General features: G+C 38.5%; 2 protein-coding genes across 2 annotated transcripts in view; one reads left to right on the top strand and one right to left on the bottom strand.

Moving 5' to 3' along the window:
- The first annotated feature begins 828 nt into the window (after positions 1-828).
- eps8l1a (EPS8 signaling adaptor L1a) lies at positions 829-5,924 on the top strand. Its single transcript, XM_076080989.1, has 13 exons — positions 829-946; positions 1,132-1,190; positions 1,571-1,706; positions 2,513-2,601; positions 2,705-2,779; positions 2,860-3,008; positions 3,092-3,301; positions 3,561-3,669; positions 3,760-3,900; positions 4,033-4,171; positions 4,579-4,729; positions 5,383-5,515; positions 5,838-5,924. The coding sequence occupies exons 1-13, from the start codon at positions 829-831 to the stop codon at positions 5,922-5,924; spliced, it is 1,596 nt and encodes a 531-aa protein (XP_075937104.1).
- Positions 5,925-6,992: 1,068 nt separating this feature from the next.
- Positions 6,993-10,595, bottom strand: part of nme4 (NME/NM23 nucleoside diphosphate kinase 4) — a 4,148-nt gene continuing 545 nt past the window's right edge. The window contains exons 1-5 of the mRNA XM_076086231.1: positions 9,857-10,595; positions 8,585-8,715; positions 8,398-8,499; positions 8,063-8,175; positions 6,993-7,918 (exon numbers count right to left, since the gene is read on the bottom strand). The exon at positions 9,857-10,595 is cut by the window's right edge and continues 545 nt beyond it. Of these exons, the coding sequence (XP_075942346.1) occupies positions 7,798-7,918; positions 8,063-8,175; positions 8,398-8,499; positions 8,585-8,715; positions 9,857-10,004 (615 nt within the window). The 5' untranslated portion in view covers positions 10,005-10,595 and the 3' untranslated portion in view covers positions 6,993-7,797. The remainder of the gene's footprint in view (positions 7,919-8,062; positions 8,176-8,397; positions 8,500-8,584; positions 8,716-9,856) is intronic.

The following is a 10,595-nucleotide window of genomic DNA, read 5'->3' as shown; positions in this document are numbered from 1 at the left end:
GATTCTATGTGTTAACTTTATGCAAACAGAGTCTGCGTTTGTGTGACTGTTTATGTGTGTTTGAGAGACCAGTACACCTGTGCACAGTTTGTGTCAGTAATATGGTGCTCAGAGGAGACTTTTGAAGTAGCTTCACTTTATCTTGATACGTTACAATATTTAATAATTGTTTATTGCGTGAAGGGATTTTTCTGTGTAATGTGGATTTTATGAGAAATTGTTGATGATTGAAATAGTTTATACCATATTTACTGCTTTAACAGTATGTTGGAAGATGAGGGATGACAGAGGAAAGGCTGGAAGATCAGCAAAAGAGATATCAAAACTACAATGCGTTTGCAAAGTAAACACTTGTGATGAACTTTTGTACTTTTCAGCTGGCACAGTTTCTTGAGCAAGTTTTGGTGATAGTGTCATCTGCGTACCATGCATCTGATGTCAGTGGTTTTTCCTGTCGTGCGCATCAGTCACTCACATGCATGCCAAAGTATGAGTGTGAATACTCAGCATTCTTACAATCAGCTCGTGGAATGTGGCAATAATGAACTCTCATTCATCATTTTTGACAATCTTCAAACATATATAGACTAGTCAAAATAGAAAAGTTAAAACATTTAAGAAGCAAGATATGATTCACATTAAGTAATAATGTGATAACATATAATAATGATAATGCATTTCCCAGAATACAGGAAATAAAGTGTTAGAACCATCAGACACAAGGTGAAATATCAGTAAACATTTACGTGAAGTTTATTATAGTATGAGCATTATCCCCTATTGTGTGTATACGCATGATTTTACTCTGTCTGCATCCACACACAACAGATGTCTGCAGTACCGCCTCCGGTGGCCCCTAGAAAGCATTCAGGGGTCCGAGTCATGTTTATTCCAGGGAAGCAGCTTCCTCCTGGTGGCCTGCCCATCGACACAAATTTTGACAAAGGTACAGTATATTAATCTGCCTAATGTGTATGTATATGTGTGAGCATGTGCTGTTGCCACAAAGATGCATTTCCATTCTCTGTGCTCCTGCTTCCTGCTTCATGCTATTGACATAATATAGCAGGCTTTGTGTTTTTGTACATATGTCAAATTTTGCTTTAATGGATTTGTTCTTCCTCTCCTCAGAGAATCTTGCCATTGGAGAGTCAAATTCTACATCTATACTGAATGCAGAGAGAGAATTGGTACGTACTTGCATAGATCATTTTTTATATGTCTATGCGTGTATACTGACTAAAGGGTTTGCATACAAAGCTTACAAATAATCAATAATAACTTAAAGTCAAAAGAGAGCAGGTAGCAACCTGTGCAAAAAATCCATGTCCATATCATTTATAAACCACATACTGTATTTATGCAAAATCAAGACAGCAACCTTTGTCTATACACTAGAAGAAACATCACAGCAGTGATAACAAGGTGATATAGATGATCAAAATGAAATACTTGCATTTTTAAATATGTCGAAAATGTAAAAATGACCAGTAATATGAACTGTTAACGTATCAAAACACTTTCTGTAAGTCACTCTGGTAAATGGCTAAGACATACAGTATTTCTTTAGGAGTTTATGAACCACTGCTTTGACGACGTGGAGCGTTTCATGGCACGCTTGCAGCAGACGGCTGAGGCCCAGAGTGTTCTCAACCAAAGGAGAACAAAGGGAAGCAGAAAGAGCAAGAAGAACAAGGACCAAGATGGTGAGAGCTGTTCTTCCATTCTAACTAACTACTGTAGTCATAGTTTAATTAGTGTGGTCTAAATGAGATAAATACTTTTACTTACTTATACTTTTAATGTTACATTGAAGGTAGGTTTGAAGAAGTGTAGATCAATTGGTGGCAGAGGACAGTTGAAAAGTTGGTGGTGCTTGGCAGGAGATTGATGAATGTGTGGCTTGTGGTAGAGGCAGGAAACTGGAGACAAAGGGTAAATATTGACACACTATTTTAAGCACTGGAAGATGATCAACAGGCAGGGTGCCAAACAAATCTTCAGATAATTGCGAAATCCTTGCCTGCAGCAAGCATGTACAAGAAACATGACAAAGAAGTTATGGGAGCTGGGGCCAAGTCGATCCGGTAGGTTATTAAGAAGCACCACTAAAACAATATATGTATTTTTATTTTCAACAAATTTAAACTTGCTTAATTTACCCGTTTGAAATAGAAATAGAAGATTGTTATTAGTCACCACCACTGGCTTTGTTTTATAGGAGTACTTGCTGGAACATGCGAGAACAAGCACTCCTCACCTTTGCTGTTTTTGTTATTCTTTTCTATCGTTCATTTATTTTCCGAAAAGTGTTGACAAATGCTATTCAACTTGCAAAATGTTCTTGATAATTAAATAACTCAATAAATAATACTGACACCAGCTAATATCAAGTTAAAATCAATGCATGCACAACAACAACAGTGATCGTGGTGGAGTTATGCGCTTCCCGTTAATCAGTAATTGTGTATCCTGTTAAGTTGTAGCTGTGATTATGCTCCTCTGTGTGCAGATGATTTGTTGACCCTGAAAGCTTGCCCTCCATCAGAGGAAGAATTTGTGGACCTCTTTCAGAAAATCAAGTACTCCCTCAATCTGCTGGTGAGTAGTCATAATAGAGCGTTGATTAACTCTGGAAATGTACAATTTTGATAAAACGGCTGAAAATGAAAAAGTAAATGATCCAATTTACTGGTTTACTTAGGACCGTCTCCAGTCATCCATTGCACAGCCGAATGCACCAGAGCTGCTGCATCACATCTTTGCACCTCTTGGACTGGTGAGGCTTTCTAATGTTTCTTTTAGAAGATTATCTCATTCTCTCTGCAATACTGACTCTAGCAACCCTCTCTTTTACAGATGGTGAAAACCACGGGGGGGCCAGCATTAGGAGCATCGGTGGTCAGTCCTGCTATGACCAGTGGTGCTGTTTCACTGCTCCACGACCATCTGATTGAAGAGGAAAAGGAGCTGTGGACTTCATTAGGGCCCAACTGGACTTCACCCCGGTATGTGTGTTTATGTGTATGTGTGTGTGTAAATCTTGGTTTGAGAGTGTTGCTCTAACATGATCCTCTTGCCCTCTTTTCAGTTTGCAACTTAATGTGTCTGTACCTCCATACTCACCTGTCTTCCTGGATGGGTGGAAGCCTCAGGCCTATAACTCAACAGGCCAGCTTTTCGAAGATCCCATCGAGTCACAGCACAAACAAGATGCTTTCAGGGAAAGTAGGGAGGCACGAATTCCACAGGACCAAGTTCAACAGACAGTGGAGCATCCTGGTGAAGGCAATGATGAAATGTAAGTCCGTAAGCCTCGGAAAAAGCATTACAGAACAAGGTATAACTATAGCAGAAGTGACAATGCCAACTAATTCCCAAATGTCTGCAATTAACGGTCTATTGCCTCATAAAATCCATCTGGAGGTTATAAAGTCTGAGAATAACGCATGTCAATTTTTCAAATCAGAGATTAAGATTAGACATGTGACTCCTTTTTGTTAATGGGTTCTTTTTTTCTTTACATGTTGCTTATCTTTTAAACGACACTTCTATTTCAGAGAAGGAAGTGGGCTCCCACCAGAGGGTGACAGACTTTACTGCTGCAGTTATGACTTTGTGGCTAGAAACAGCAGTGAACTCTCTGTGCTACAAGGAGAAACCCTAGAGGTACACATCCATAATTAGAATTAGAGACCCACCTGTAAAAGTAGATGTATTCTTCGAATGTATCACGACACTTGACTGATCTTTCTTTAGGTCATTGATTCATCAACGAGATGGTGGAAGTGTCGAAATCGCTTTGACCAGATAGGATTTGTCCCCTCTAATATCCTGGAGCCTCTGTCTGCTCTGAATAACACTGGGAGAAACAGCCCAGTGGTACGCAGAGAGTCAAAGGTACAAGAACAGAAACAACACACACACATACACAGTGCTGTTGTTTGTCAGTGCTTCAAATATTGCACACATTGTGGCTTTTTGCCTCATTCAATCTCACAGTTTTTATTCATTCCTACTTTTCCACAACAGAAGGTGCCCATGTCCCCTCCGACGAAGTACTTCTCATATGCTCCATCAAGCCCAGTTGGGACCAGTCCGACAGCCACAAGCCCAATGCGACCACAGAGCATGGTTTTACCATCAATACAGGGAGAAGGCAATGACCGAGGTAACATGCACATACATGTTGAAATCAGCACTGGTAAATCATGTGTACAAACACAAGAGGGACTTCACAAACACATTGAATCCCAGGAGCTTCTTAAGTGCCATGCTTCCACTGCTGGTTCCCTATAATACATGTCAGATGGCCACTAATATCTCTGACACAAGAGCATTTTGGTTAGTAAATTGTGTCAGCTCTCAACTGATAACTGGCCATAAACAGACCTCTTTCTATGTGGTGTGTCTAAAAATCATCAAAAATTTTGTTAACACCTTCCATGCACATTTATCATATTAAACATTAAACATTAAACTCAACCCTGGAGGTTAAGCACCGATCTTGAATTGGAGAAATGTAACACTTTGATAGCAAATTAAGTTTTGTCTGTAATATATTTGCATTCCTGTTAGTGAATGATGAGCTTCTTCAGCGGTTAGCTAGGAAAAGCAACTCAGTCCGTCCGCTTGTGGTCCCCCGCACAGCCGACACTACTCCCCTGAACTACCACTCACCGTCTGCCGAAGTGGAGGCCTGGCTAACCACCAAGGGCTTCAGTCAACAGTGAGTGCACTCTGTTCGAGGAAACTCCAGCTCAGACAAAAACCTGATTCAGAACAAGGCTAGTTTGTAGAACTTATTAGTTCATCTATAGCCACATCTTGTTCTCAATCAGGAAAATCAAGTGATTATCACATTCAAAATGTCTAAGACCAGTTGTGTGCGTAAAATAATCAATATATGCATATTCTTTCGCTAATGATATTAGCTTAGCTTTACTAAATTGAATGAGGGGTGCTTATTGGACACGTGGGTGCTGTGGACTTGAAGAACAATGAGGGAAATTAAATCAAAGAAATCTAAACAGTCTGTTGCATTATACATGCAACACGAGCAGCTGATTTTATTTAGTGCACAACAGCGCCGCCAACTGTCCCTGCCATGTTTATGTATTGCAACTTAAAGTTACTATGAGGAACTTATAACTGGCGCTATTGTGCACTAAATAAAATCAACTGCTTGTGTTGCATGTATAACTGACTCTTAAGAGAAGATACGTTTATATGTTCATTAGATTATTCGAATTTACACAACTGGATTATTCTATCTGACAAAGGTACTCATATCCAGGTTATAGGTGAATGTTTGACAATGAAAGCGCTTTTAAGCTGAACAGACACATATACTGATTCTGTTGCTTCTTCCTCCTCTTTCAGGACAGTTCAGAGACTGGGCATTTTGAGTGGAGCACAGCTTTTTTCCCTGAAAAAGGAGGAGCTCCGCACGGCGTCACCAGAGGAAGGTGCAAGAGTCTACAGCCAAATAATGGTGCAGAAGGCCCTTCTCGAGGTTTGTCCTGTGGTTTTTGTGTGTGTTTGTTTATGTGTTTACTGTTGATGTGTGTGTTTGTGAGGTTATGCGTGGGTTGTTTGCTTAGCCTTGAATTATGCACAGACTACATTGACTAAAGATTATTAACCTTTCAATTTTCAAAACCACAAAATGCACATTAGCTCCTAAAGAGCTCATAGCTAGTTGCAGAGGGTACATTTTACAGTTGCTAATTACTAGATGCTTTCTTGTTCTTGGTCTGGTACTAAAGGAATTTCATAAATTAATATTAATATCAATATTTCTTTGTTAAACACATCTTATCTTGTATCCTACTCAGGATGTGCGCAAAGCTACCGAACTAGAGATAGCGATGGAGAAGCAAAAGCTGAAGATTGGCCTGAAATCAGAGAATGATTTAGTGTGACGGAGCTCTCGAACATTCACTAATACAAATCAATGGGGATAACTGTAATGTTGCATATACAGCTGGATGCACAGTGATCTTGCAGATGGATTTCAATATTTAATCATACATGCTGTTATATCTATGTGCTACAGATTCTTCAACATAAGCAAGCTACTAGAAGTAAAGCTCCCTCACTAATACTACTATTTTGGATTTCTACATCTCGCCAGAGGTTTACTATTCTTACCATTAGGTAACATTATACTTTTTACAATTTCATTGTTTCTATCATCCTTTGTTTAGGCAATTCAATAAACCGTATAACATTCTGATGATTAGATTTCTATGTTAACAACAATGGACTGAAACTACTTTTTTGAGCTACAAGAAAAGTGAATTTGGTGAAAGATGTTTATGACTCAGTAGAGCCAGATGTTTGATTGTTTCTGTGTTTTTATTGCTTGCTATCTATCTGAGTTAAGACAGTATTCCTTGTTGCAGACAGATGTGGTTTTAGACCAAATACACATTCAACTGATACATGAAGAATACACAAATTCAGTTTGACTCTTCTGTTTTTCATTGTGACTTCAGCTGTGGAGAATATCATGACATAATGTACAATGCTGACAATTTATTGGCTTGAATAAAACTTCAATTGTGTGTATTTTTGTACCATATCAATGGGTTTACTGCTACCCTTCTTTCCATATTCTGTTATATGATCAAAACATACAGTTTAAAATATATACATATATTTGAAGAACCCCAGATATGTATTTGTATTTGTATAAGTGATATTGGGTGCAGCAGACTGAGGACATTCTTTCAGCTGTATGAAGAATTTAAAAAGTGACACACTAAAGGTGTCAACATGAAATCTAAATCATTCATTGTTCATTAATAGAAGGTGTAAATCATCATTATATTACTTGAGTACATTTTTTAACTGACAGGAAAAAGCACATTTTACAAATAACAATGACCAGAGGTTCAATGTTCTAGTGTAAACATTGATTATTTGATTTTGGGTAGACTATGAACTATTTCCATTTCAGACAATTCCTGACAAAGATTTGTACTTGCAACTGTTCTCTCTCTTTTTTAATTTCTTTCAAACAGAGGTAGGAAGATTACTTTACAATTTCAATTACATAAATGCACTTGATTTACATACAATTGACACAAAGTTAGAACAATTACACACATAGACTTTGCTAAAAATGTTTTTAGTGTGCTTAATATTTCCAAAACAACTCTACATACAATTTGTAAAACAACATAAAAGCATAGATTTTACTTATTATTTATTATTACTTCACAAAAATCGTACTTTTGTTGTTTGCTTTGTTGCTTGATAGTACTTAAATCTGATATCTTTAAAAAAAAAAATCATATTGATCGTTAATGTTAGACCTATACATGTGCATATATATGTTAGCTGTAAATCAGGTCACAATTCATGCATCGGTCATTCAGGTTAAATTAAGTTAATCCACTATGGCTCCACACTGCACCTCAATGTTTTGCATATATTAATAAAATACATCTATTCGATTACTACACACATCTCATCCTGACACCAAAGGCCAAACACCTCCTGCTGTCCGTGTTGAATGAAGGATGTCACAGCTATGCATTGTGTGTAGTTGCAAATATATTTTGATTTATAAAAATAAAAAAAATACTCGGTCACATTTGTTTAAACATAAATCTTTGTGACTCTAAGTGCAGTTATTGAGGTAAATTATTTGATAGGAACACTTAAAATGACTTATCTTTTTTCAATTACTGTCACAAGAGACAGACCTTTGAGCAGCAGGAGATGAGGTAGTATTACTGATTCTCGCTGCGTCCGGGTCTTAGTCATAGACTGTATGTCTTAGCGTCTTCACACCTCACAGGTCATGGTCTGGTCACAGCAGTCCCAGTTCAGGAGCTCCTTTCTCTGAAACCACAGCTGGATCTCCCTCTGTGCCCCCTCCGGTGAATCACTGGCATGAACCACATTCCTTTAAATGACCAACACACATCCTCATATTACCTCCAACACAGAGAAATCACATGCGATATCAAGAAGGTGGCGGTGTCATGAGGTTGTTGTTTAACCCTGAACCTTACTTTACACAAAATTAGATCAAATGACCTCCTGTTACCTGCTGACATGAAAGCTGAAATCTCCTCTGACTGTGCCTGCCTGGGCCTCCGCTGGGTTAGTATGTCCCACCATTGTACGTGTCGTCTGGACTACCTTGTGCCCTTCCCACACCTAAATGAAAATAAAATAACTCACATAAGCACACACAAAAACAGGATATTCAAGATTGTAGCGGATTTACTACACAGATATTCTGTGTATTTTGATTTATATGATATTCTACCATTCATTTTTGAAAACATACCTTTCATGTCTGTCAACCTAATGAAAACATTGATTTTTTTTTTTTTTTTTAAATACAGGAGTATCCCAGAAGTATAGAGACGCCCTCACCATAACAACAACAGGCCCTGAGGTCATGTAATCCATCAGCCTGGGGTAGAAGGGCTTGGTCCTCAGTTCATAGTAGTGCTGAGACAGGAGATCATCAGACACCTTCCAAACAGAGACAGCGATAGAAATTAAACAGAGAACACACCACAATAACAACACCAAACACATTCATTTCAGACTTCTTTACCTGCAACATTTTCAGTCCAACCAGCTTGAAGCCCCGCTGCTCAAACCGCTGTATTATTTGTCCTACAAGACGACGTTGAACTCCATCTGGCTTTACAGCAATAAGAGTGCGCTCCCTTAAGTCTGGAATAGCTGGTGGGACAGACACCAGACGGAGAAACAGACAAAGTGAAAACACTACATATACATATTGGCATTCAAATATACTTAAAGCACTCAAATGCAGCACCAGATTTTTGAAATATATATATATATATATATATATATATATATTCTAAGTATTATTGCATTAATGTGTAAGCACAGCTGATAACTTCATCTACTTTATATGCTGCTGGGTAGCTTAATCTTGAACAATAACCGTTCTTAGTTTTATTTTGTATTAACAATCAGAATTTTCGAAGTACGTAACTAACCAAAGCAGACAAATAAATATAGTGGCGTAAAAAGTACAAGCCTACAAGGAAGAGGACAAATATTTACTCAAAGTCTCCAACATGCAGGGGGACGTCCAACACACACACGCACGCACGCACGCACACACACACACACACACACACACACAAGCATACTCGAACGCACAAACATCGGTTTGCAAACACAGATTAACTACCCTCCGATAGCAGAATGAAATAGGCACATCAGATATTGTATTTAGATAAATTGTTGCGCACAGAACAGCAGCTGCAACGGGAGCTAATGAATGACTGCATGCAATCAATTACATACACACGTGACCCGCCACGGGAGGAACTCAGGCATCTAATTTAAAAACTGTCTGTGCCAGTAAAGTAGGACGAGTCGTTGAGTAACTGGATTGAAGTTTCCTTCTGGTGACGTTGCCTATTGTGCTTTGAGTAGTACACAGGGTACGCGCAGGTTCCAGATTACGCACACCGCAGGTCACTGTTTCACCAGCATATTTGTCCCTCTAACCTAGCTCCAGGTCATGACCCCATGAGTTTGGCAAGCACATTTGTTTTCGTTCATTCGTTTGGCGCAAATAAACTCGGTGTAGTTTTTTTCGACTCAATGTTAAAAAGCATGTTTAAATCTGAAGAAACACGTGTGTATGTCATTACATGTTCAAAACCGAGAGAGTTCTTAGGTTAATCGGTACATGTTTGAGGTAAACATTAAGTCAAATGTCAAAGTGTCATTTAGACCTTTGAGGTAAAAAAAAGTGGCACAATGCGAGTGTGTAAGAGAATAGAAGAAATGTACAAAAGTAAAATCGACGTCCTTACTGACCAGTTGATATAAATTCACTTACTTGATTTGCTCCTGTGCCCAGCAGCTCCGTCTCCACCTGGCAGCGCAGTGGGAAACCCAGCTGACAGCAGACTTTTGGTGTTTCCTTGATTCCCTGAATAAAACTGTTGGAGAATTCTCTTAAAAACGCACCGCTGCAACAGGACCATGGTTCCACGTGTGTTTAGTTCGCCTCTCGAGATAGGAGTCAGGCCGTCTCAATCAAAACTCACGAGTCATCCCCCTCTGTCTGCCAACCTCCCGCTGATTGTTTAACTCCGGCGAGGAGAGTTTTTTTTTTTTTTAGTTAAAACAAATACATAAATAAAAAAAATATTCCAGCACTGACCAAGAATTCAGACATTTGTTACGTGTTCGAATGTATTTATCATTGGAATGCAGTTTAGTTTTTTCAACTAGAGCTTTGAGAACATTGTAAAAATTCTACAACATATCCAAACTTTCAAGCTTAATATCAAAACCACATTTTCATTAAGTTGGTGGACTTGCAAGAAACAAAAAAAAAAAAAGTATAAATTTGATGTACCAGAGGCATATAGGACCTGTTATTTTCAACTCCAAAACGAATGGATCCTACAATTCCCACAATGCAACTCAAAAGTGTGTTTTTAGGGTTATAGTCTCAGACTTGACAGCTACAGAAGACATACAACAAAAGAGGCTTTAAAGCCCTAATGCATAGGCTACAGTTATCTTGTGGTGTAAAATTGGTAAAATAAAACTAAACTACATGAAAGTCG

Source organism: Anarhichas minor, unplaced genomic scaffold (assembly GCF_050575085.1).
Source record: "Anarhichas minor isolate MPS153535 unplaced genomic scaffold, ASM5057508v1 ptg000007l, whole genome shotgun sequence".
Taxonomy (NCBI): domain Eukaryota; kingdom Metazoa; phylum Chordata; class Actinopteri; order Perciformes; family Anarhichadidae; genus Anarhichas; species Anarhichas minor.
The sequence above is the reverse complement of the archived record's forward strand: the minus strand, read 5'-3'. Positions and strand labels throughout refer to the sequence as shown.

Excerpts from the sequence above, each read along its gene's own strand:
- eps8l1a (XM_076080989.1), top strand. The coding sequence starts at position 829 with ATGTCTGCAGTACCGCCTCCGGTGGCCCCTAGAAAGCATTCAGGGGTC. Across the intron at positions 1,191-1,570 it reads TGAATGCAGAGAGAGAATTG|GAGTTTATGAACCACTGCTT; the intron begins GTACGTACTTGC and ends GTATTTCTTTAG. Across the intron at positions 4,172-4,578 it reads GGGAGAAGGCAATGACCGAG|TGAATGATGAGCTTCTTCAG; the intron begins GTAACATGCACA and ends CATTCCTGTTAG.